At 45.9% G+C, this 27,405-nt stretch overlaps 1 protein-coding gene across 2 annotated transcripts in view; it reads right to left on the bottom strand.

The window, feature by feature from the left end:
• Positions 1 to 415: 415 nt before the first annotated feature.
• The window catches only part of LOC126361083 (cadherin-89D), a 380,910-nt gene continuing 353,920 nt past the window's right edge, over positions 416 to 27,405 (bottom strand). Inside the window, exons 20-26 of one of the 2 annotated variants that reach the window (XM_050007764.1) lie at positions 22,633 to 22,854; positions 20,280 to 20,368; positions 11,262 to 11,345; positions 11,079 to 11,147; positions 7,210 to 7,440; positions 3,418 to 3,771; positions 416 to 738 (exon numbers count right to left, since the gene is read on the bottom strand). In XM_050007764.1, coding sequence (XP_049863721.1) covers positions 510 to 738; positions 3,418 to 3,771; positions 7,210 to 7,440; positions 11,079 to 11,147; positions 11,262 to 11,345; positions 20,280 to 20,368; positions 22,633 to 22,854 — 1,278 coding nt within the window. In that variant the 3' untranslated portion in view covers positions 416 to 509. The remainder of the gene's footprint in view (positions 739 to 3,417; positions 3,772 to 7,209; positions 7,441 to 11,078; positions 11,148 to 11,261; positions 11,346 to 20,279; positions 20,369 to 22,632; positions 22,855 to 27,405) is intronic. The other variant, XM_050007765.1, reaches the window with a different exon arrangement.

Below are 27,405 nucleotides of genomic sequence, written 5' to 3'. Positions count from 1 at the left end.
GAACAGGGTGGTGCGGATAACCCTGTGAAACGGCTTTCTTTAGAGTGATAAGAATGCTTGAGGAAAGCTTACCGTCTAACGTTCCCCACTTGATACTCTGCCTAGTTTATCGGAGGAAAAACAGGCCATCGTAGTGTCAAAAAGTAGGCGGTCAGTGCATGAGATGGACTCGGGATGGAAATTCGCCTGAAGTATCAGGTAACTGAGCGCAGACTATAGATACGTTGCTTAGTACACTGAATTCGACATAAATCTGACAGTACGTAATACTTTTTTATACTATCTTGGCACTTCCGTAAGATTCGTACAATAAATAGAATACATATTTGTTCGTAACACCGTGTAGTGGCTACGCATCCAGAACTCAAGTGTAACCCTGTTCTGAGTTGGCAGTTCTGGCGTCGTTTAACATTCGCCCTGCACTGTAGGCTGCACTCTTGGCTGCCGCACCGGGTCCTGTACAGCGTCGCTCGCTGCGGGTAGTCTACGGTAGAAGCGCGACGCCGCCGCTAGCGCACGGAGCCCGCGTCGCGGTGGCTGGGCCGGCGGCCTAGCGTGGCGCAAGGCGACGCGCGGCCCGACGCCGGCGGCAGGCCGGGCGGGGGCGGCGCGGGGGCGGCGGGGGCGGCGCCCAGGGAGCTGGCGGCCGAGGCGGAGCTGTGCCGCTGGCGCTGGCGGCGCGACGGCGCGTGGCCGCGGCGCAGCTGCGCACCCTTCAGCGAGTCCTCGTAGCTGCCCCTGCAAAGCCACACGTAGCAGCGCGTCGTACGAAAGTGTTTTAAGAAGTGATATGGAATGAGAACATTTACAATCAGTAGTAGGGAATGCAGGACCTAGATTTGTTGGAAGGGTCATGGGGAAGTGCAAGTTCTAGTCTAGAGTAGTTCTCCAGCAGTAATACAACCCACACCACACATTTACTCCTGGCAAATTCACGTCTTTGCCCACATGGCTTGATTGGGCCATTCTTCTTTGAAGGCACAGTTGCCGGTAAGGTGTACCTTCAGAAGCTTCAGACATCCATTTTACCTGCCATCCGAGACTTGAATGGAGACGGAAAACAAGATGGTGCTCCATCCCACTACAAAATCGTGTTAGGGCGTATCTCGACTACAATCTACCAGGAAGATGGATAGACCGTAGAGGTGCTGTGGAGTATCCACCACGTTCCCCAGACCTAACTCCTCTTGGCTTTTTACCTGTGGGCAATACTAAAGGACGTCGTTTATTGACAAAAGCCACGCTCATTGGATGAAATTCGAGTATCCTATAGTGATATTTTTTAAGTAGAACTTTAAGCTACACTTTCACCAAAAATGATGCAACTCCGTCAATTAGTTTGCAAGTTATGGACTTTTAAACAGTGGATACATTTTTTCGGACCCCTCTGTGTAATGTCACGTTTCACAAATGAAATATATGTCAGGCTAATAACTATGAGACAAGCCTTCTTGGTAGAACATTTTTTTCTATATTATTAAGTTGCTGGTCCTAATCTGCAACAATTACGATTGTGTGAGCTGTAAACATTTCACCTTTAGAGTTACAAGCTACGTTGAAAGGCAAGTCACTAACGTATGTATCTCACCAGAAAGAACAGCCCGAAATATGGAATCCTGGGGAACACTCGACATTGCCTTATGCTGACCACACGCTAGCTTATTTTTAGGTAAGTGAGAAATTAAAGTAATGTTCTACTTCTTACTGTTCAGGTATCGCTGCAATTAAATGAATACCTCAACAATAAGTCCATAATGAACTTTATCTCTCTTGAATGTATAAAACGAGCAGTAGTCGCCCTAAAAGAGCTCCCTGCGGAAAAAGTAAGTTTATGCCTGTGGCCACAGTCTGTACTGGGTAACGTGACACATTCTACACTCATGCTCATAAATTAAGGATAATGCTGATTGTCGCACGGCGGCGCTCGCAGCAGTCCACATACGCAGAGGTGTGTTGGTGCATGTCAGAGTACGGTGCAGCGAGTAAGTGTGCAGACGTATTCAAGCGTGCTAATGATGACTGTGTGTTGAAAATGGCCCAAAGAACACATATTGCTGACGTTATGAGGGGTAGAACACTAGGGCGACTTGAGGCTAGTCAAACAAAACAGGTCGTAGCACGGGCCCTCCATGTGCCACAAAGTGCGATCTCAAGATTATGGCAGCGATTCCAGCAGACAGGAAACGTGTCTAGGCGCTACAGTACGGAGCGCCCACAGTGTACAACACCACAATAAGACCGATATCTCACCATCAGTGCCCGCAGACGGCCACGGAGTACTGCAGGTAGCCTTGCTCGGGACCTTACCGCAGCCAATGGAACCGTTGTCTCCAGACACACAGTCTACAGACGACTGAACAGACATAGTTTATCAGCCGGATACCTGCAAGGTGCATTCCATTGAGCCCTGGTCACAGGAGCCCGTAAGGCCTGGTGTCAAGAACACAGTATATGGTCATTGGAACATAGGTCCCAGATTATGTTCGCGGACGAGTCCAGGTATAGTGAACAGTGATTCTCGCAGGTTTTTCATCTGGCGTGAACCAGGAACCAGATACCGACCCCTTAATGTCCTTGAAAGGGGCCGGTATGGAGGTCATGGTTTGATGGTGTGGGGTGGGAGTATGATTGGTGCACGTACACCCTTGCATGTCTTTGGCAGAGGAACTGTAACAGGTCAGGTGTATCGGGACGTCATTTTGCACCAGTATGTCCGCCTTTTCAGGGGTGCGGTGGGTCCCACCTTCCTCCTGATGGATGATAAGGTACGGCCCCACCGAGCTGCCATCGTGGAGGAGTACCTTGAAACAGAAGATATCAGGCGAATGGAGTGGCCTGCCTGTTCTCCAGACATAAACCCCATTGAGCACGTCTTGGATGCTCTCGGTCGACGTATCGCTCGCTGCACGTCTTCACACTCCTACGACACTTCAGGAGCTCCGACAGGCGCTGGTGAAAGAATGGGAGGCTATACCCCAGCAGCTGCTCGACCACCTGGGAAGAGTATGCCAAGCCGTTGTGCGGAATGTGTACGTGTGCATGGTGATCAAATCCCATTTTGATGTCGGGGTATATGTGCAGGAAACAGTGGCGTTTTGTAGCATATGTGTTTCGGGGCGGGTTCCTCAACTTACCACGAATACCATGGACTTAGAGATCTGTGTCAGGCGTGTCCCCTATGTGCCTTTGCTATTAGCGCCAGTTTTGTGTAGTGCCACGTTGTGCAGCACCACATTCTGCAATTATCCTTAATTTATGAGCATAAGTTTAGTTGTTGCGATTTCTCCATCCAGCTGAAAACCTATATATGAAGATTTTCTAGCGTTCATAAACAAATGCCTGAGCTCAGTCGTAATGCGAGAGAGACAGCTGGCAGCGGTCGCCACTTGCCGGGCGGTGGCGGTGAGAGCGACTCACCCGCTGCTGTCCGAGGAGTGGCTGGTGGAGTGGCCGCAGATGCAGCGGCCGCCGGCGCCGGCAGGCCTGTGGGAGCCGCCCACGCCGGAGTCCCTGGAGTGCAGCGAGGCGAGGCTGGCCTGCAGCCCCTGGTGCGCCCTGGCGCAGCCCGGCCCGTGCCGGTGGTGGCGGTGGTGCTGGTGGCGGTGGTGCTGGTGCCGCAGCGGCCCGCCCCCGCCGCCCCCGCTGTCGCCGGAGCGGCGCGAGTGCATGTCCACGTACGTGTCCGTCGTGTCGCCGTTGTACGCAGGGCCCGACGGTGCCGCAGACAGCGTGAACGGCGACGTCAGAGCCTTGCCCAGCTCCTCCTGCCGCCTGGGCAACACGAAACAGGGGGCGCTTCTTTCTCTGCACGTGGTATTTCGACTGTGTTCATTCCTTCTAAACACTCAACGAGCACAGTAATTTGTGGAACACTGATTTTCCTTCGCCTGTAGTTTTTCATCTCCACTAGCCGCGCAACAGCTCGAGAAAGCCAAGAGTGAGATTTATGGAAGAGCATGGCAGCTAACACAGTGACACAGTGTACACGATGCTTTAAGAAGACCCACGAGAGACCTGATGCTTGCTCAGTTCAATTTTTTGGATAACTGACAGTGACAAGTGTTAAGCTCGTCGGCCAGGGACGTAAAATGGGCGTTTCTGAAAAACGAAAGCCGTAAATGTTTATGACAGTCGCGGCAAACTACGGAAATAAGCTCTGACTCTACCGAGCACAAATGTTTGATATTAGCGGAATAATATTGAATCATACGTGTTTAGATATGTAAGTTAATACTCTCCTCTTCATGGCAATGGAAACTACTTTGTATAACGATATTATGTAACAGCAAAGAGGCCATCAAAGAGATAATAGGGAGGGCTATGTTGCGAAACAATGGGAAACAGAAGAATACCAGAAACATTACAATATAGTAAAGTCGTATGGCATTGCTGACAGACAAGAGACCTTGAGGTACCAGACAAGAAAAATAATACAATTATTGTAGCGTTAATTTGAAAGCCCATGTTGTGCGGAACTGAACTTGTTTAAATATATTGAACATATACTGTACTTTCATATGGTTACAGGTTATACGGAAAGGAACGCTCCTCTACTTCAGCGACCTCGGTATTGCCCTGGAGTGGGCCCTGAAATACACTGAGACGCCAAGGAAACTGCTATAGGCATGCGTATTAAAATACAGAGGTATGTAAACAGGCAGAATATGGCACTGCGCTCGGCAACGCCTATATAAGATAACAAGTGGCTTGCGCAGTTGTTAGATCGGTTAATGCTGCTACAATGGTGCGTTATCAACATTTAAGTGAGTTTGATCATGGTGCTATAGTCGGCACACGAGCGATGAGACACAGCATCACTGAGATAACGATGAAAGGGAATTTTCCTGTATGCCCATTTCACGAGTGTACTGTGAATATCAGGAGTCCGGCGAAACATCAAATCTCCGACATCGCTGCGGCCGGAGAAAGATCCTGCAAGAACGGGACCAACGACGACTAAAGAGAATCGCTCAACATGACAAAAGTGCAACTATTCTGCAAATCGCTGCAGATTTCATTGCTGGGCCATCAACAAATTTCACCGTACGGACCATTCAACGAAACATCATCGATATGGGCTTTCGGGGCCGAAGGCCCACTCGTATAAACTTGATGCACGACACAAAGCTTCACGCCTCGTCTGGGCCCGCCAACACCGACATTGGACCGTTGATGACTGGAAACAAGTTGCCTGGTCGGACGAGTCTCGTTTAAAATTATATCGAGTGGATGGACGTGTAGGGGTATGGAAACAACTGACCTTACATGTCAGCAGAGGACTGTTTAAGCTGGTGGAGGCTCTTTAACAGTGTGGGGCGTGTGCGGTTATAGTGATACGGGACCCCTGATCGTCTAGATACGACTCTGAAGGTGACACGTACGTAAGCAACCTGTCTGATCACCTGCATCCATTCATGTCTATTGTGCATTCCGTCAGACTTGGGCAATTCCAGCAGGACCATGTGTTACCCCATACGTTTAGAATTACTACAGAGTGGATCCAGGAACACTTCCCCTTGCCACCAAACTCCCCAGACATGAACATCATTGAGCATATCTGGGATGCCTTGCAACGTGTTGTTTAGAAGAGGTCTCCACCCTCTCATACTGTTATGGATTTTGTGGACAGCACTGCAGGATTCATGGTGTCAGTTCCCTCCAGCACTACTTCAGACATTAGTAGAGTCCGTGCCACGTCGTCTTGTGGCACTTCTGCCTGCTCTTGGGAGCCCTATACAATATTAGGCAGGTGTACCAATTTCTTTGGCTCTTCAGTGTATAAGCTGCGCTATCCTAGCGTCAAAATGGAAGTGAGTGGCAGATATTATACCTAATTATTACATTATTACATCTAATTATTACATATACGGGTCACTGTTCTCTCGCGACAATGTCGCAGCTTGTGAGTTATTATATCTTCCGGAAAACTGTTGGCTCAAATGGGGGTACTAAACCGCAAGTGGGAAAAACAGTAGCAGTGGCAGTATTCTACTCCGCCGGTGCATATGCATCTATCGTCTGGTGCAAATACGGCGACGCTGGGAAAGTTGACGTCGACTCAGCGAAAGGTGCAGTCTGATGAATATCTTGAACCTACCCCTACAGATAAGTTCTACTGCCCGTCTGGAATCGCTCGACCGACAATCCGACGCAAGATAATGGTGCTAAAAAGAGAGACAGACGTCCTTTACATCCGTTCAACAAACACTGTATGGTATTCGATCGCCTACCCAAGGGGTGAAATTGGGAAATAGCTTCTGCACAGCGACCGAGGACTACAAACACCGAATTCACTGGTATTAGGAACAACATGATCGAAAGGAAATCTAAAATCTGTCGGATTGTGGTGACATCCAGACAACTCAATAAATGTATTTCTGCCCTGAGGACCTCATGCGACCTACTCCTAATGCAACTGCCGTCGCATTGTTCTGGGCTAAACTAGCATAGATAATCTGTTCCGTTGTGTAATATGTAATTTGTACTGAAACTTAAAACAGTTTTATTGCCCTCGTAGACTAACGGTTAGCGTTATTAACTAGTAGCAAGAAGGTCCCGGATTCGATTTCCAGTGAGCACACCAGATGTTTCTATGGTGGAACGGGTTACAGCCAACCTCGTGAGGCCAAATGAGGAGCTGCAAGATTTAAAAATAAAAAAAAAAAACAAAGAAAAAAACAAAAAAACGGCCAAACTGACACGTAAACCGCTAAAGTGGCGTCAATTCAAAAGGCTTCCACCAGGATGGGAAACAAGCGAAATTTATTAATTTTTTGTTACCATAACTTGTACTTCTCTCTTTTTTTTAAAAAAAAAGCCAAGTTGATGCCTCTGAAACGAATAAAAATCTGTATTAACATTCTGTGGGTACCTGAAGATATAAGGTATCGTAAATTTTTACTGTTTTAGTCCTTATTTAAGGATTTCCCGGCGTAATCAAGGTTGCTAAACCTGCTCGCCAACTTCAGATGAAACGTATGGGTGTACAAACACTTCAGTGGGATGAATTCGGCATCCAGACGATAGTGTTTTTGAAGTGTCGCACCTAACACAGTTTCTTGGCGCCTGCGCACTCGTGATTTCGCACAACAATCAACTGCATTTGTAGTTTAAGCATCCACTCTAATTACGAAGTGCAGAGAGGACATTTGGCGTAGGAAGCTGGCGAGTGCGGAGCGACCGCAGGTTTAACGAGCTGCGCCTACGAACCTGAGCCTGTTCTTGCGGCGCGCGCAGCCGATGCAGACGGCGGTGGCGAAGGCGCCGACGAAGACGATGAGCCCGAGGGCGAGCACGACGGCCTCCAGCGACGACAGCCAGCGGCCGGCAGCGGCAGGGGTCGGGGGCCGGTGGGCGGGCGCCGGGGGCGGCGCGGACACGTGCAGCACGCGGAACCGCTCCAGCCGCCGCCGCACGTCCGCCTGGCGCGCCGTCAGCACGCTGCCAACACCGCGACACGTTCAAACCTGGCCGCCACTTGGAAAGACTACCAGTACATGGAAAGCAATACACAGCTGTCAGAGAAATTTGTAAGTTAGCAGCATTTACCTGCGTGGGTACAAAGCTAGTTCACATTTTCGTCTCTGTCCCACTCAAACAAACCCACCGACTCACGCAAATACCCTAGAAAATGAGGTATTTGTTGGTGCTATACAGCAGGTTTTAAACAATCTGGAAAAAAAATGTGTATAGACTGTATAAATAGGTGGCAGGAGCTCCTAGCTTTGGGGTGGTCGTGGCGCCACGTGCCGTGACTCCAGTCTGGGCGCCAGGAAGCAACAGAGCTCCCATGCGGCGGCTGACGTGGCGAGTGCCGTACAGATATGCCGCGTGGCACAGGGGAAACAGGGCGACGCTTCCGGCCCTCAGTGTGTGTGTGTGTGTGTGTGTGTGTGTGTGTGTGTGTGTTTGTGTGTTCACGCGTGGTACATATGCCCACCCCCAGGTGGCTGACGATCACAAATCGCAAACCACAAATTGTTGGACTGATGATTTGTGGACGCAAGTTTTAGTGGAGAACATTCACGTTCTCAAAACAACATTCCGTGCCTTCATTTCGAATAGTACTCTGTCCTTAATTGGAATACCACCCGATATTGACTGTGCCAGCAAAACAACGGCATTTGCTGGAAATCAGTTCAGAAACCTTACATATAGTCTTTAATGGAACACACGTCATTTGACGAGCACCCACTCCGAACAACTGTGGGAGAAAAGACGCTCGCATTTAGTTGTCTCCACACACCTAACACTGATTTGAACCACCGATATGCCATGTTACTCCTCATTTCGTGATGATTATCTGTTGGCGGCGCTAAGTATTCATCCGGTTAACAGCTATGGTCCATTCAAAGCTATGTTTTCCTTCACCAGAATATTTTCATTTCGCATAATCTCGATTCCTTCAGATATATTCTTCCCCGAACTACGCCGTCAGACAGTTTTCCGTGGAGTGTCGAGGTGGCTATCGAATGAGACACGTCATCGCTTCCCTATGTGTGTCAGCTATGTAGGCCGCCCAACTCAAATATCCCACTACACGCTTTCGAAATGTACCTGTGTGAACAAAGCAATACATGATCAGGGTACTAAACCGGTCATCCCCCACTTGAGCGAAATTCCATTTCTACACTACCGATTTTCCTGTTGCGTGCGTTAGGTTTCCTAAAACTTTGAGTTAAGAGTCTGCAGTTCAGGTTTTAAAATAAGTTTTAGGGCTAATATAATTGTCCACAATTTATACCCTATGAAATAGTATTTACGCAGAAAATAATTTAATAATAGCAGCCTGTAATATGTAGAGCCGTTTATTGGAGAAGAAAAATGAAAAGCTGAAATGAAAGGAGTTCTGCGTAGAACATCCACGCAAAAAATTGCAGTATTAAGCTGTTGGTATGCACCACCAGAATTTCTGTAAAAAGCTGTTAGTGTAAAATTTATGTTTCTGTCAGCTTAAAATTATTGATAGCCTTACATTAAATATCTGATAACTATTTCTATTCCTTGGCTGATGACCTCGCTTTAGAGTCTCTTTGCACCCAGTCAACCAACTAATCATTTCGATTTCTGCTTGTTATACAGGGTGCGGAAAAATTGTGTCACGAAATTGTAACCATGTATAGCTGATGCCAGCAGGAACAAAAATTACTAATGTTGTGTAGGTCGAAAACGCACCATTTTCATACTACGGAAACTTGGCGCCACGCGCTCCAATTGGTCGTGGGATTGCGGTGTTACCGTTCGCCTGTTGGCGGGCAGCGCTATGGTTGTCGGTTCACACATACGAACGGCCCTCGCCCCGTCACTGCCCCAACGTGATACGCACACGCGTCCAATATATCTTGCTGTTTGTCTTCACCTCACGTCAGAGGCATTCACACCTAAGCTGCGATTTAGTCATACAGTAACCATGGCGGCGCAGTATTCGTTTGAAGAACAACGAGATATGGACTAGCTGACGGTAATGCTCATGAAGCTAACGTTTGTATGAGGAACGGTACCCAGCAAGACGCTACCCACACCCGCAAACGTTTACAGCAGTTCACCGGCGACTTGGCGAAAGAGGCTCGTTAGCGAAATATCACGGTGATTCTGGAAGACCTCCAACACGACAGGATGCTGCATTTGAAGAGACTGTTCTCGGACGCTTCGGGGAAGCACCTATGACATGTACTAGAGCGGTTAGACACGACGTGGGGGTCACTCAATAGTCTGGGAGGTTTTGAGGGATGACGGCCAGCATCCATTTAGTTTCCACCCTATACAAGTTTCAAATCCTGAGCGGACTATGAACACAGGCTAGGGTTTTGCCGGTGGTTTCTGCGACGTTTTGCACGAGATCCCGGATTCCGCGCCATTGTGTTGTTTACCGACGAGTGCACCTTCCATCGGAACGGCCTTTATAACACTCGAAACGTTCATTACTGGGTAAGGGGAAATCCTCACGTCGCGTTCGTCCACGGACACCAGGAACGATTTTCGCTCAACAATTGGGGAGCCACTGTGACTGACAATCTAATTGGTCCAGTCCGTCTAACTCCTCGACTTATCGGGGAAAATTAAATTCACTTTTTGCATGAAACTCTACCCGAGCTGCTGGATGATGTTCCGCTGTGGTTGCAGCATGATGTGGCGCCAGCACAAAACAGTCGTGCTGTGCACGGATGCTTAAATGAACTCTTCGACTGGCGGGTAATGGGCAGAGGTGCCCCTGCGATCATCGGACCACACGCCACTAGATTTCTTCCTGTGGGGATTCTTCAAGGTTGTAGCTCACCCTCCCGGACGTGAACCAACCTTGAAATGAAGAGGAATTCATGGACCGCATTCAACATGCCGCCAATCACATCAGGGCAATGCCAGGAATCTTTGAAAGACTTCGGCAAAACTTCGTTCAACGTTATGAAGCTTGTGTCCCCTTAGAGGGTCCCCAGTTCGAGCACCTGCTTTAAGTAAACAATATACTAGCTACAGATAAGGCCCTTTTCAGGGCCGACACAATTTGTAACAGACCTTCTGTACGTGAACTGACAGCTGTTGACGGTTTTGTCCCCGGTACGTCTTAGCATGACTACAATGGATGTATCGGGACACCGGAGGATTCGCCCCCAGGTCCCCAGAGTGGAAGGCTGGCGCGCTACCATGGAGCGTGCGGGTCGCCTTGGATACATCGATATCTTCGGCACGCAAAGCATTTGCCGTCATGCGTTGTCCAGGGCCTACGCAACGGCAATCCCGTGGTCAATCGTAGCGCGTGGCGCCCAAGTTTAAAAATGGTGCGTTATCGACCTACACAGCATTAGTAATTTTGGTTCCTACTGGCATCAGTTATCCAGGTTAAAATTTCGTGACACAATTTTGCTCCACTCTGTATATACTTTTACATCTGTTTGCTTATCCTTCCATGTCTGTGCTAAGCAGCATATGCATTTAAGTTTCATAGAGCTCAGCTGGACTGCAGTTTTCTTGCTGTCAGCTACAAGAACACCGTCACTTGCCATTCTTTCCGTTGGTACATATTTCTGTTGCCCATCTAACTTCGGTTTTTTTCTCCGAGACGATACAAACAAATTACTTACTTTTGTAATGTGTCCATATCAATGACGGCGTTCATATGGGGGTCGACAGCGTACAAGTACAAGTCGGTCCTGTTAACAGAAGAAACATTACATGTACACTGCATACGTACACTCTAATGTAAGAGAAAAAAACACAGTTGTGCGCCAACAGTCGCTACTGGGGCACAGCGCTGAGCTACGCACCCTGAGACGATCTCGCTGTCCCGGCCCATGTGCGGCTCCAGCTTGCGCACCCGCACGTCGAGCCCCGTCGCGTTGTACAAGGCCCTGCGCACAACACAACAGTAAACTGCAGCACCGTCGTAAGAACAACAACAACACTCGAGTCTGTCTCCTGAAATAAACAACTTGAAAGCACTAGAAGGAAATTCGAAAGTCTCTACATGCGAACGGGTACTAACAAGTACTATTGGATGCTTATGCTACGGTTACTCTCTTGTTGTTCTTCGTTACCCAGACGCGACATGGGTGGCTCCTTCTTGCTCTCCAGTACCGCTATAGAAGAGCAAGGCTTCGGAGGAACCTGCTTTACTGAAAAGAGGTTCTTGTCACGTTACCTGAGACTACACTAGATGCGATAATTCCCAATAACCGTTGTCTCATCTGATGACCTGAAATACAGCTTTCGCCGTCAGCTGCTCTTACGCTAAATTCAATTCTTAGACGCGCCTTTCAATTTCTGTCTCCTGTGATGTGATCACTCTGCCATGGAAATGCGTGTTTCGTAACACCTCAGAAGTTGGACATTTACCTACATTCAAAATAAACGACGGCAGTTCATTCTTTGAGACCCAGTGAGTCATTTTAATCGACTAACATATCTTTGTTACAAACAGAAGCATTAAGCTATAACGTTACCGGGCATTGTACAATTTAGGGATACTTTTGGCACATCAAAGGCATGTATGTCGACAGTGTAAAATGAAGTGGTTTGTGTGATACAGTAGCAGGCCTAAATCCCACGATACGCAAGTATAAATAAATGAAAAAAATGAGAATATGACAAGTCTGGGTATACAGAAGACGTAGATAATCTTATACCTCAGTAACATAGTATCTGATTACAAATATAAACCGAGTCTGCCTAATAATAAAACGTTTGCCACTTCATGATTAAAATTAAAGTAAGGAATAAAAGCACACATTATATCTACAACTATCGAAATAATTATAATAACTGAGATAGACTACTGTTTCCTTCTTGAGACATGCATGGCTCGTGTTCGTACCACATCTCATTTGACATCCTGTTTTTCACTGTACTACCACCACGTTACGTTAATTTCAATTACTGCTGTCACGAAGTTGCCGCCATGCCTGCCCGTGAGCGGCAGCAGCGGCGCTTATCGATATAAGCACTGGCATATTATCTTTGCTGACTGCTATTATTTACCGGTTGTCGTGTGTTGGGGGTCAGTTCGGATCTGCCAGTGAGCTGGAACGCGCCTCCAGTGGTGGGAGTAGTAGATTTGGGATGCTGCGGAAATCGGTCGGGTTGGAGCAGTAGTGAGGCTTGCAAGCCATGACTTGCCCGACTGTCGCCGGCACACATGATTTGAATTGGGGACGGTCTTGGTTGATCATCGGTTGGTCGTCGTACTGGACGACGAATATTTGCTCGCCGGCCGCTTATGGGTTGGCGGTGTATGTCTTAACTCATGGTTTGGCCGTGTCGTTGCTCCGTCACTGCTTTGAGCATTGGTTGCGTTCTTCTTTATAGTTTTTGTGGAACTGTGTGTAGCTTGTGATGTCGACTGCTGAGTTAATTTAGTGCTGTGTCCGTGCTGATGTGTGGCAGTCGGTCAGTTGGCGTGAAGCAGCGCGGAAATCCCCGCAGGGCGTGGTTTGGCTGGGCCTGCTGGCGGTCTCTACGCAGTGTTGGAGTGTGTGGGGCACTTCTCATTGCTACGAGGTCCGTGGCTCACCGACCCTGGACACGAAAGTTGGGTTTGGATTTAATTTACCAGCAAGTAAAGACTGTTCACATTGTGCTATTTGGTTATTTGCAATTGAAGTGCACCAGCGGAATTTTCTGCCTTGTGGCCGTTAACGTTCCGGTTACTTGCCCTGGCCGTTGACGTAAATTTAGTCAGTGTCCTTTCCTCACCGTGTTGTCGCTGTCCAGCACAGTGTGTAGTTCGACAGCTTAACGTATGCTTGGTTGTGGGTGTCCATGCCTTTTATGTTTGCATTGAACTCCCGGTTTTGTGCTGGTTGAGTGCAACGCAAGTTACTCTGTCGGTGAGCCCGTCAGTTGGTTGGCTTGTCATCGGGTCGAGAATGGCCTGTCTCACTTAAGTGAACGTTAGTATTTCAAGTGCTGGCCGACCCCCAAAATTTCTGAGCACCGTTAGCTGCACTGCCTTTTCTTATTTTCTGCTGTGTGTATTTCTATGGCTCATAGCCAATGGTTTTCAATTAAAGTTGAATTGTTTTTAGTGGTGTTTTAAGTCATGGTCCTTCAGCGGTTTTAAAATTAAAAGTTTCTTGCTTTTCAGGTGTTAGATTGTTTGGGCCTTCAGCCTGATTAATACATTGTTTAGAGATAAAGCCTTGGGCCTTCTGCCTACTAAAGATTATTTTAGTTGTGCTTTAAGTCATAGGCCTTCAGCCGTTTTGGAATTAAAGTTCCTTGCTTGTTCAGTGTTAGATTGTTTGGGGATTTCAGCCTAATTTAATATAAGGCTTTGTTGTTTAAATTTATTTTACCTTGACTTTTAAGTAATGGGGCCTTCTACCGTTTTTTACATTAAGGATCTTTGTCTTTCGAGCATCAGACTGTTTGGGGCCTTCAGCCTAATTGGAGATAAGGCCATCTGCCTTGTGTTTTTTTATTTAATTTTACCTTGAGTCTTAAAACATCGGCCTTCAGCCATCTTTAAATTAAGGTTGTTGCTTTTCAAGGGTTAGAGTTTTGGGCCTTCAGCCAAATTACAGAACTTACTTCACGTGAGGCCTTCTGCCTTCTAAATATTCTTTTTTGCGTCTCAATTTTGAGTTTATGGCTTTTAGCCGGTTTCTTTTAAATTAAAGTGGTTGTGCCCTTAAAGCATAAGATAGTGTGGCTTATTCATCCGGTAACTAAGTTCAAGAATTTGTTTGGTGAAATAAATAAAGTTATATGTGTTCGAGTGTAACTGACAGCAACTCATTTTGGCCCCTTTCCATAATTGCAACTACCAGTCCTGTCCTGATAGTTTAGGAGGGCGTTTCACTTCTTACAACAGCTCTCGCTCTCGCTCTCGCTCTCGCTCTCGCTCTCTCTAATTCATACCACACTCTGTGTCTTTTTCTTCATCGACTGTTCATTAGACATCCCGCTCAGTCTTTCCAAAATCTCTTACTTTGTGTGTACGTTATTTTACAGCGCCCCCGAAGTGAAAAAAAAAAAACAATCATAGTCTGTTGTTGCGCACTCCACTGCCTTCTCTTGTATTACGGTCCAGTGACATTCAACTGAGCCGCGCACCGCCTCATATCGACGCCTGATGAGGGCGGCCAGAGACAGCGTTGCCGCACTGCAGCGTGGTGGTCTTTGCCAGGGCTTCATTGGAGCTGCTTGACAGTAGAAGTGAGGATTTAATGTCGCAAAGCCCAGCTGGTGTGGAAGAGGGCACAGACGCCACGCACTGAAGTGGACAGGTTGTGCACCGTATGTTTGTCGGGATGTGTTGCAGCGTGACGAAAGGAGTTATCGAGCAGTCTCGTTCGGCAGCGTGTTGCGTCCCTTGCAATGAAGATTTCTGCCACACAAGACTTAATCTTGGCTACAGGTTGCCAAGGCATATTGACTCGGCCATCTTATCCGCGCAGCAAGATTGTGTTGGATGTGGCGGGCCGTCATTTGTTAATCTGAGCCGCTCGTCTTGTTTTTTGGAGACCCGTTTTGATTGTACTGTCCCTGGCTGCACTTAGGCGATATTACATTCATTTCTGTTGAAGATAGTTTTACGTAGCTTTTCTTATGGTGAAACCAGCTAGCATTCAGGTTAGTTTCTAGAAGTGTATTAAGATAAGCCTATTAAGCATCTCAAGGTAGGGAGATTTTTCTGTTTAGCAAAAGTGACAAAAAGCAGATTACAGAGTACCTGACGGCTCAACACAAAAGTTTTGTCTCAAGTACAGATAGTGTTGAGGATCAGTGGACAAAGTTCAAAACCATCGTAGAATATGCGTTAGATGAGTATGTGCCAAGCAAGATCGTAAGAGATGGGAAAGAGCCACCGTGGTACAACAAAGCCTTGCAGACAAACAAAAATTACGCGAAGCGAAATGTAGTGTGAGGAGGGCTATGCAAGAGGCTTTCAATGATTTCGAAAGTAAAGTTCTATGTCAAAGCGGTTGGTGGATCAAAACAAAATGTCCAGACACTCTGTGACCAAAATGGTACTGAAACAGAGGATGACAGACTAAAGGCCGAAATACTAAATGTCTTCTTCCAAAGCTGTTTCACAGAGGGAGACTGCACTGGGCTTCCTTCTCTAGATTGTCGCACAGTTGACAAAATTGTAGATATCGAAATAGACGACAGAGGGATAGAGATACAATTAGAATCGCTCAAAAGAGGAAAGGCCGCTGGTCCTGATGGGATACCAGTTCAATTTTACACAGAGTACGCGAAGGAACTTGCCCCCCTTCTTGCAGCAGTGTACCGTAGGTCTCTAGAAGAGCGAAGCGTTCCAAAGGATTGGGAAAGGGCACAGGTCGTCCCCGTTTTCAAGAAGGGAAGTCGAACAGATGTGCAGAACTATAGACCTATATCTCTAACGTCGATCAGTTGTAGAAGTTTGGAACACGTATTATGTTCGAGTATAATGTCTTTTCTGGAGACTAGAAATCTACTCTGTAGGAATCAGCATGGGTTTCGAAAAAGACGGTCGTGTGAAACCCAGCTCGCACTATTCGTCCACGAGACTCAGAGGGCCTTAGACACGGGTTCACAGGTAGATGCCGTGTTTCTTGACTTCCGCAAGGCGTTTGACACTGTTCCCCGCAGTCGTTTAATGAACAAAGTAAGAGCATACGGACTATCAGATCAATTGTGTGATAGGATTGAGGAGTTCCTAGATAACAGAACGCAGCATGTCATTCTCAATGGAGAGAAGTCTTCCGAAGTAAGAGTGATTTCAGGTGTGCCGCAGGGGAGTGTCATAGGACCGTTGCTATTCACAATATACATAAATGACCTGGTGGATGACATCGGAAGTTCACTGAGGCTTTTTGCAGATGATGCTGTGGTGTATCGAGAGGTTGCAACAATGGAAAATTGTACTGTAATGCAGGAGGATCTGCAGCGAATTGACGTATAGTGCACGGAATGGCAATTGAATCTCAATGTAGACAAGTGTAATGAGCTGCGAATACATAGAAAGATAGGTCCCTTATCATTTAGCTACAAAATAGCAGGTCAGCAACTGGAAGCAGTTAATTCCATACATTATCTGGGAGTACGCATTAGGAGTGATTGAAAATGGAATTATCATATAAAGTTGATCGTCAGTAAAGCAGATGCCAGACTGAGATTCATTGGAAGAATCCTAAGGAAATGCAATCCGACAACAAAGGAAGTAGGTTACAGTACGCTTGTTCGCCCACTGCTTGAATGCTGCTCAGCAGTGTGGGATCCGCACAAGATAGGAGTGATAGAAGAGATAGAGAAGATTCAACGGAGAGCAGCACGCTTCGTTACAGGATCATTTAGTAATCGCGAAAGCGTTACGGAGATGATAGATAAACTCCAGTGGAAGATTCTGCAGGAGAGATGCTCAGTAGCTCGGTACGGGCTTCTGTTGAAGTTTAGAGAACATACCTTCACCGAGGAGTCAACCAGTATATTGCTCCCTCCTACGTATATCTCGCGAAGACACCATGAGGATAAAATCAGAGAGATTAGAGCCCACACAGAAGCATACCGACAATCTTTCTTTCCACGTACAATACGAGACTGGAATAGAAGGGAGAACCGATAGAGGTACTGAGGGTACTTTCCGCCACACACCGTCAGGTGGCTTGCGGAGTATGGATGTAGATGTAGATGTAGATGATTTTACATAAACTGATGGTATCTGTAGCTCATGAGTATTAAGTACTGCCAAGCACAGCTTAACTAGTGATTATTCTTGGCATGCATGTCCACTGAGTGGTTACATTTCTTATGTATTCAGTTGTATGGCACTTGTGTAACCATCCGTTCTATACGTTGTAGTCAGGTGGTCCGTTGGTACTATTGGTATTCGTAGCAAGTAAGGCTGACACCACCTATACGGAGCCAAGCTCATTTGTTGTGTTGTTTGGATGCCCTTGCTACAGAGGAGCTGATAAAGAGTTGTTATTTCTTTTCAAACCTTTCTGTCTATCAATCTCCCTAGTAATCAAGTGCTTAAGGCTCTGATTAAAGTGCGTTACTTTATTCTTATATTGGTTTTAAACTACTTTGGTAATTGAAATGGCTTAGTTTAAGTCGTACCCTTAATGATCAAGATCTTTAATCTACTATTTTATCTAATTTTAATTGACAGCTGGGTCAGAGTGTTTTTTTTTTAACTGTATCAAATTACATGCAATTTTTTTTTAAAAAAAATATTGTACCAGATTTCCTTTGTGGAGACCTCTGGAGAATAAAACTAATTTCTGTATTAATATCTTACTCTAATAGAGCCCTATAGCTACCGCTCCCCTGCTCTGTGCAGTTGCTACCGTGATAAATATGTTCACCATATCAAAATGAATACACAGTGATGCAGTATTTCATTTGAAATCAGACCTTATCATTTTCTATAATGTTTTATCTTTATAAACGTCAGCTGAGCAATCAAAAACATGATTCCGTGTAAGACAGATGAGATCATAAAACAATTTTTTTTCCATACCCTTAACGCATTAAGTGCCAGTGTCTTACTCTGAGGACAGAGCACATATTTATTTATAAATACACAATAAATTATTAATTTGCAACTGTTCTACTTCATTTGTTGATGCTTTTTATAACAAATGTATGCATACAGGAAATTAAAAATAATTAATCCTACCATTAATTGATTATTGAATACTAAGGCACACTTTTCGTTATTACAGGTATTTATACTTTATCAACAATTTAGTAATATTTGAAATATGTGGTAAAGTCTTTTTGCGATTTTTTATAGTCAACTATGTGTCTTTTAAACTACTTGCATTGTTAGCTCAATTGGAGCTATATTCATTGTTAGAAAATTTGGTGTACTCAAAATAAGACACTGGGACTTGGTGTTATCATTTCAGTTATTTGTATTGCTGCACGTTCAGATATGAAACTCTGCTACTGCTGATGTACTTTCTTTTTAGAACGTGGTAATTTTGCCAGATTTTGTTGCTGAGGTAAGTAACGACCCCTCTTTTATATATATTACAGGATATGAAGTTACTTTGAAATTTACAGTGTATTATGTAAGTATATTTATGAATATGTTATATGTTAGTATATTTATGAAGATGTTTCCCATTAGTAAATAATACAGTTCCCAATGGACAGTTTATCTGAGGCAAGCCTATTAGATTTGGCTTCAAGTTGTGGTCTCTCTGTGGAGCAATTGGCTATTGTTTCAAATTTGATTTATACTGTGGAAAGGATCCAGAAGATACTGCAAGGTATGACCTACTATTGGGCTCAAGCGTAGTCCTAAACATCTTGGACTGAATTGAAAAACCCGAAATCATTGTGTGTACTTTGACAATTTCTTCACTAGTAGAGATCTTCTGATTCATCTGAGAAATTTGGGTTTTCGAACAACTGGGACTGTCAGAGAGAATCGAGTTGGTGACTGACCACTACTGAGCAGCAACGAACTGAAAAAGACAGTTCGAGGAAACTATGACTACCAGTTCGACAAGAATGGTCAAGTCTTTTTTGTTCGATGGCACGACAACAGATGCGTTACAATTGGTACAAATTTTGACCAAGTTGAACCTTTGGGAGCAGGTACGCGGTACAGTAGACAAGCAACTAAGAAGACATAAGTGCAACAACCTGCCGTTTTGAAGTTGTGTAACGCGTACATGGGAGGTTTTGACCGCCATGACTGGTTAGTTGGAAAATATGCAACGGTAATTACAGGGAAAAAATGGTACTGGGTCCTATTACACGTATGCTGGAGATGGCCCTCGTAAATGCCTGACTCTTCTACAGACTAGTACATGGGAAAAATGCACAGGATTTACTGGATTTCAGACGTGTTGTTACAGTTACATACCTAAAATTGGACACTGGAAGACCGAATATTGGACGTCCAATGGAATACCCATCAAGTCAGTTGAGAGTGATACCAAACATCAGGTTTGATGGAACTGGTCATATGATTGTCAAAAGAAGCACGCAAAGAAGACGTGTAAGAGCTAAATTCAACGGGAAACCAAAAACATATTGTGTTAAATGTCGTGTAACACTGTGTGTGGGGTGTTTTGTACCATTTCACAATAAATAAATAGTTAAGACTTGAATACAGTTTCGTATGCTATACGATACTGTTAGATCCCAGAGGACGGCCATTATATTAAAATTTTATAAATATTCTTTGGCTATTTTTGTACTTATTGTGGTTCATACACTATGTACATTATAATTAAGGAATAAAAAATCAATTAAAAATTAATTTGGGACTTAATGGGTTAACACAACAAGTACTATAATCGTTCACGTATAGCATTGGGTTGCTACCAACATTTTAGGTATATCTCGAATGAAATCGGCAATTATCACCAGTTGTATCGTATTATCATATGCTACGCTGAGTGGTCAGCGTGGCGGATTGTCGTCCTACGGGCCCGAGTTCGATTCCCGGCTGGGTAGGGGATTTTCTCCGCTCAGGGACTGGGTGTTGTGTTGTCTTCATCATAATCATTTCATCCCCATCCGGCGCGCAGGTCGCCCACTGTGGCGTCGAATGTAGTGAGACCTGCACCAAGGCGGCCGGACCTGCCCCGAAAGGGGCCTCCCGGCAAATGACGCCAAACGCTCGTTTCCATTTCCCTATACTACGCTCCATTCCACTTAAGTTATCGCATTCTCTCACCACATGTTAAAGTGAGGGATTCATAGCATCGTTCTTGACCCCGTCGCGTAACTAACGCGTAAGCTTTCATGGATCACGCCTTTAACACTGTATCCGATATTTTGTCTGCGTAAATGAAATAGAAAATTACTTGTTAGCGCGGATTGGAACTTACGTGGTGATGTTCTCAACGTTCTTCTCCACCATTGTGGGCTTCGTAGCAACGACCATGATTACTTGCTTGTCATCTTCCAAGACGTATACCTGAAACAATTCGATAAACGGCTCTAAAACAATAGAACGTGCATGTTTTCTTTACAGTCAAACTTTCTCCCACACGACTTGTAATTAGGTATCAACAATCGTTTTATAACTCAGTGATACAAGTAACAATGAAATAGCATGTAATAAAAATAATAAAATTTAAAATTAAAAAAATTATAATCAAAAAAACAGAATACAGTTTAATATCACTGTGAACTGACATGGGCTACTGTTCAAATGTTTCAGCGGTTCCTCGCCGTGACCCAATCCAGAAAAGTTCCTATATTTCTCCGGAATTCTAACTGATCTACCCCGAGGTCGGATTCTACCAGTTTTCCCATTCTTATGTAAAGAGTTCGTATTAGCATTTTGCAACCATGGCTTATTAAACTGATACATAGTTTTCAAATTTGTCACCAATTGCTTTCTTCTGAATTGAAATTATAATATTCTTCTTGAAGTCTAAGGGTATTTCCTCTGCCGCGGGCATCTTGGGCACCAGATGGTGTGCAGATATAGGTATACCGTAACTCGTGGAATGGTTTCTTTCAAAGGGCACAACCTGTTACCGTCCACATTCGCTGATGACGTCGTCGACTGGGCGTTAAACCCCAATCCCATCAGAGTGGAAAAAAATCTTGAAAATACCACGTCCCACTACTGTTCCGAAGAACCCCCCAAAATTGCATTTTTTAAAATTATTTTATGACTTTGGACATCTAACTGGTGAAAAAAATTTGTGTGCCGGTAATGTGTCACACTCTACGTAATTTTCTACCACAATCACAGGAATACGTTGATTACTTTGCCCTCTATGCACGTTTCCACATAGCGAGATTCGCCTAATTTGACAAGCTAGGAACGCGTTCATACACTCCTGGCCATTAAAATTGCTACACCACGAAGATGACGTGCTACAGACGCGAAATTTAATCGCCAGGAAGAAAATGCTGTGAAATGCAAATGATAAGCTTTTCAGAGCATTCACACAAGGTTGGCACAGGTGGCGGCACCTACAACGTGCTCACATGAGGAAAGTTTCCAACCGATTTCTCACACACAAAGACAGTTGACCGGCGTTGCCTGGTGAAAGGTTGTTGTAATGCCTCGTGCAAGGAGGAGAAATGCGTACCATCACGTTTCCGACTTTGATAAAGGTCGTATTGTAGTCTATCGCGATTGCAGTTTATCGTATCGCAACATTGCTGCTCGCATTGGTCGATATCCAATGACTGTTAGCACAATATGGAATCGGTGGGTTCAGGAGGGTAATACGGAACGCCGTGCTGGCTCCCAGCGGCCTCGTATCACTAGCAGTCGAGATGACAGGCATCTTATCCGCATGGCCGTAACGGATCGTGCACCCATGTCTCGATCCCTGAGTCAACAGATGGGGCCGTTTGCAAGACAACAACCATCTGCACGAACAGTTCGACGACGTTTGCAGCAGCATGGACTATCAGCTCGGAGACCATGGCTGCGTTTACCCTTGACGCTCTATCACAGACAGGAGCGGCTGCGATGGTGTACTCAACGACGAACCTGGTTGCACGAATCGCAAAACGTCATTTTTTCGGATGGATCCAGGTTCTGTTTACAGCATCATGATGGTCGTATCCGTGTTTGGCGACATCGCGATGAACGCACATTGGAAGCGTGTATTCGTCATCGCCATACTGGCATATCACCCGGCGTGATGGTATGGGGTTCCATTGGTTACACGTCTCGGTCACTTCTTGTTCGCATCCCTGCGAAACCCTACATTTCAGCAGGATGATGCACGACCGCATGTTGCGGTCCTGTACGGGTCTTTCTGGATACAGAAAATGTTTGACTGCTGCACTGGCCAGCACATTCTCCAGATCTCTCATGAATTGAAAACGTCTGGTCAATGGTGGCCGAGCAACTGGTTCGTCACAATACGCCACTCATTATTCTTGTTGAACCCGCCATCCGAGGTCTGTTTGACTTAATGCCCAGGCGTTTCAAGGCCGTTATTACGGCCAGAGGTGGTTGTTCTGGGTACTGATTTCTCAGGATCTATGCACACAAACTGCGTGGAAATGTAATCACATGTCAGTTCTAGTATAATATTTTTGTCCAATGAATACCCGTTTATCATCTGCATTTCTTCATGGTGTAGCAGTTTTAATGGCCAGTAGTGTAGTAAGAGAGATCCTGCTAGAGGTGTCAGCCGAATTGCTTTCCGCACACGCAGTGAGCAACGGGAGGTGCGGCGGCGAGGCGACGGCAGCGACACTCACGAGCACGTTGGCGATGGTGGAGCGGCCGTCGTCGGCGCCGCGGCGGTCGGTGGCCTTGACGTCGAAGCCGAAGACGCGCCCGGCATCCCTGCGGAATGTGGACAGGGCGCGCACCCGGCCGCTGGCGGCGTCCACCGCGAAGCGCGCCTGCGGGCCCGAGCCGGCGCCTCCCAGCAGCGAGTAGCGCACCTCGCCGTTCGCGCCCTCGTCCGGGTCCTCCGCCTGCACAAACAGCGCGCACTCATCTTTCCACCGCGTTCTGCACTACAGATGTCTATAATCGTACAGGAATACTGGATGGCACACCCTGAGGAGAAAATCCTCTCTCCCCGTAAAAGTATATTATCTTTAACAAAATCATGTGGTTATCCTTGTAAAGATATTGAGCACAGTGATCATCACATAGAACAGTAACAAAATTTTACATAGAAGAGTCTTCATAGCATAAAATCACTTCTAGGTCCACTCCTCGACATCAGTGGATGGTATCCACAGTTCCTGCTCTGTACTATCACCTCCACAAGTCATTATTGGAGTACGTTCTGAAAATGACCCACATCTGGTGGAAATCTGCGCCCACTTATGAATAGAGCTGTTTTTATGCAATCAGGACTTTTCTATATATTACACTAAAAAAACGCAACGGCCTTGCCGCAGTGGATACACCGGTTCCCGTGAGATCACCGAAGTTAAAAGCTGTCGGACGTGGCCTGCACTTGGATGGGTGACCATCCAGCCGTCATGCGCTGTTGCCATTTTTCGGGGTGCACTCAGCCTCGTGATGCCAATTGAGAAGCTACTCGACCGAATAGTAGCGGCTCCGGTCAAAGAAAACCATCATAACGATCGGGAGAGCGGTGTGCTGACCACACGCCCCTCCTACCGGCATTCTCAACTGAGGATGACACGGCGGTCGGATGGTGCCGATGGGCCCCTTGTGGCCTGAGACGGAGTGCTTACACTAAAAAAAACTATGCACCACGAAAGAATTATCCGAATGGAATACAAATCGGTAAATGTGGTGCACATGTACGGAAAAATAAAGACGAGATGATATATTAAAGGAAAGAGCTTGCCGAAATGAGGAAGCCTATAATGCGTTGACCTAAAACTGGCCTTTATGCAAGCAGTTATTCGGCTTAATTTTGATACACTTGTTGGCTGTCCTCCTGGGTGACATCGTGCCACATACTGTTGCTGGCTTTCAAAATAGTATAATATAATGTGATGGTGTGGCCCTCAGCTACGTACCGTCAGACTCAGAGTTGAAATATTAAACGTTTTGGCTGGTTTCGTTGTCTAGGGGCTGGGATACGTAGTTTCCACATTACAAGCCAAATACTGCTGGGTCTACAGTATACAATATGAAAATACACATGAATCGAATGGTCGAAGGTTCCTATCACTCGGCAAATCCGAATTTTAAATGTAACATTTATAAATGACAGACTGCATTTAAATAAAATCTGCAGGTACTTTTTTAACGACTTTAAATGATGAGTACGAAAACAGAAGTACCTTTAAGAATGCCGTTTATTACTGCAAACACTTACTGGTGTCTATGGTGCAGCAATTACATAAAATATAAGATGAATAACACGGAAACGATGGATTCCTACTTCACGTAATTAGTTATGAACAGGAACATAGCTCGCCAGATATTCGCTTCTAAGCGCATCCTACGTCTTCACTGCAGAAGCCACGGATATCTCATAAGTGTGCAAGTCGGCACTACGAAATATTTCTACCTCCCACGACCACACGCAAACTGCTCCACTCTCCAAGTCTTTTCTGCGACCGCCCGCCGCGCCTTCGCGTCCTGCACTCTCTGCGTCCGGTCCAGTACTGACGCTCCTCCCCCACTTCCAGACAGTCTCTCCACGTGTCCTTTCTGGAACGATCGCTGTGATTGGCTAGAGCGCTCCCGCCCTGTCTCCGAGCCAATGCACACTCACAAACATAATGAAAAACATTCGAAATACTAGATTTGACATTTAAATAACTTGAAATGAAATAAATATTCCTACGGCTGGACCATAAATACACTCCAACACACATTATTAAATAAATACATAAACAAATTAAATAAACAAATATCAAAGGAATATAACCGAAGGTAGGCCAGTAGGCTAATGTCTCTGTGCTTTCTATAACATAGTAAATATTTAACCAATTTCTTCATGAATAGTATACATCGGATATAGACAAAGACACAGACGAGTACATATATTTTTTCGTCCACGAGACTCAGGGGGCCATAGACACGGGTTCCCAGGTAGATGCCGTGTTTCTTGACTTCCGCAGTGCGTTTGATACAGTTCCCCACAGTTGTTTAATGAACAAAGTAAGAGCATATGGACTATCAGATCAATTGTGTGATTGGATTGAAGAGTTCCTAGATAACAGAACGCAGCATGTCATGCTCACTGGAGAGAAGTCTTCCGAAGTAAGAGTGATTTCAGGTGTGCCGCAGGGGAGTGTCGTAGGACCGTGGCTATTCACAATATACATAAATGACCTAGTGTATTACATCGGAAGTTCACTGAGGCTTTTTGCGGATGATGCTGTGGTATATCGAGAGGTTGTAACAACGGAAAATTATACTGAAATGCAGGAGGATCTGCAACGAATTGACGCATGGTGCAGGGAATGGCAACTGAACCTCAATGTAGACAAGTGTAATGTGCTGCTAATACATAGAAAGAAATATCCTTTATCATTTAGCTACAATATAGCAGGTTAGCAATTGGAAGCAGTTAATTCCATAAATTATCTGGGAGTAGTTATTAGGAGTGATTTAAAATGGAAGGACCATATAAAATTAATCGTCGGTGAAGCAGATGCCCCACTCGACACTTGTTCGCCCACTGCTTGAATACAGCTCACCGGTGTGGGATCCGTACCAGATAGGATTGTTAGAAGAGATAGAGAAGATCCAACGGAGAGCAGCGCGCTTCGTTACAGGATCATTTAGCAATCGCGAAAGCGTTACCGAATGACAGATAAACCCCAGTGGAAGACTCTGCAGGAGAGATGCTCAGTAGCTCGGTACGGGCTTCTGTTGAAGTTTCGAGAAGATACCTTCATCGAAGAGTCAAGTAGTATGGTGCTCTCTCCTACGTATATTTCGAGAAGAGACAATGAGGATAAAATCAGAGAGATTAGAGCCCACACAGAGGCATGCCGACAATCTTCTTTTCCATGAACAATACGAGACTGGAATAGAAGAGAGAACCGATAGAGGTACACAAGGTACCCTCCGCCACACACCTTCAGGTGGCTTGCGGAGTATGGATGCAGATGTAGATGGTAAGGGGCCACTTTGGCCTGCAATAAATCATGTACTATTACATGCATGTAATTATAGCAATTTAGGTTTACTCTAATAGCTTTCTAAAGACACGTCGATCTACAAAATCGAATGAACCGTTCATATTTTGGAAATTCGTTGCTGGGTGTTACTTGTATAATTTATCGTCAGATACAAAATTTTAACTAATAAAGATACTGAAAATCTGACTACACCGTGAGATTTGTCGTGCAAATAATGGTAATGTGCATGTTTCTTTTTGAGGTATCATGATTCATCTGGCGCCTTCATCGACACAAAGCCCATTCCGCGACTCAGCATTAACATGGAATTATCAGTATCATGGAATTCCCAGCCACGTGGTCGGCCTGGACCACGCGCTGAGGCTACCCCTCTCGCTCCGGCTTACATACGGCACCACGCGGTCGCTGACGAGCCCCGACTTGCATAGCGACCCGTGCGATGCTCGCCAGCTCTGAACTTAAAATATTTCCAGGGCGCCACAACTCGCCCATTACCTCACTCTGTTCAGCTGACGCATTAGATCGTCAAAATCCTGAGCCGATTGGTGGGCGCTGCAAGTAATGCTCCACACATTCTCAGTTGGGTGAGGCCCAGCGACCTTGCTGGCCACTGTAGGGTTTGGCAAGCACGGAGACAAGCAGTAGAAACTCTCGCCGTACGCGGACGGGTTTTATCTTTCTGAAATGTAAGCCCAGGATGGCCTGCCATGAAGGGTAATAAAACGGGGAATAGAATATCGTCGACAAACCATTGTGTTGTAACGATGCCACGTGTGACAACCAAAGGCGTCCTGCTATGAAAAGAAATGGTACCCCAGACCATCACTCTCCGTTGTCAGGCCGTATGGCGGGAGACAGTCATATTGATATCCTTCTGCTGCCCAGAGGGTCTCCAGACATGTATTCCCCCTGGATTCTTATTGACTGGAGTAGTATTGTCTTCAATGATGAGTGGCGCTTCAAATGGTTCAAATGGCTCTGAGCACTATGGGACTTAACATCTGAGGTCACCACTCCCCTAGAACTTAGAACTACTTAAACCTAACTAAGCTAAGGACATCACACACATCCATGAGTGAGGCAGGATCGAAACTGCGACTGTAGCGGTGGCGCGGTTCCAGACTGTAGCGCCTAGAACCGCTCGACCACTCCGGCCGGCAGTCCCGCTTCGAACAGAGCCCCGATGACCAGCGAAGACGTGTCTGGAGACGCACTGCAGAGCGGTGAGGTATCAACGGCGCTGTCGCCCTCCATACGGCTTATAAGTGTTAATAACACAAAGACTGTATGTCATTATTACCTTCAATTTGAACTAATAGCGCAGGCCACGGTGGCCGAGCGGTTCTAGGCGCAACAGTCTGGAACTGTGTGACCGCTACGGTCGCAGGTTCGAATCCTGCCTCGGGCATGGGTGTGTGCGATGTTCTTAACTTAGTTAGG

The sequence above is a fragment of the Schistocerca gregaria genome, chromosome 1 (genome assembly GCF_023897955.1).
Source record: "Schistocerca gregaria isolate iqSchGreg1 chromosome 1, iqSchGreg1.2, whole genome shotgun sequence".
Taxonomy (NCBI): domain Eukaryota; kingdom Metazoa; phylum Arthropoda; class Insecta; order Orthoptera; family Acrididae; genus Schistocerca; species Schistocerca gregaria.
This window is presented reverse-complemented; position numbering and strand designations above follow the sequence as displayed.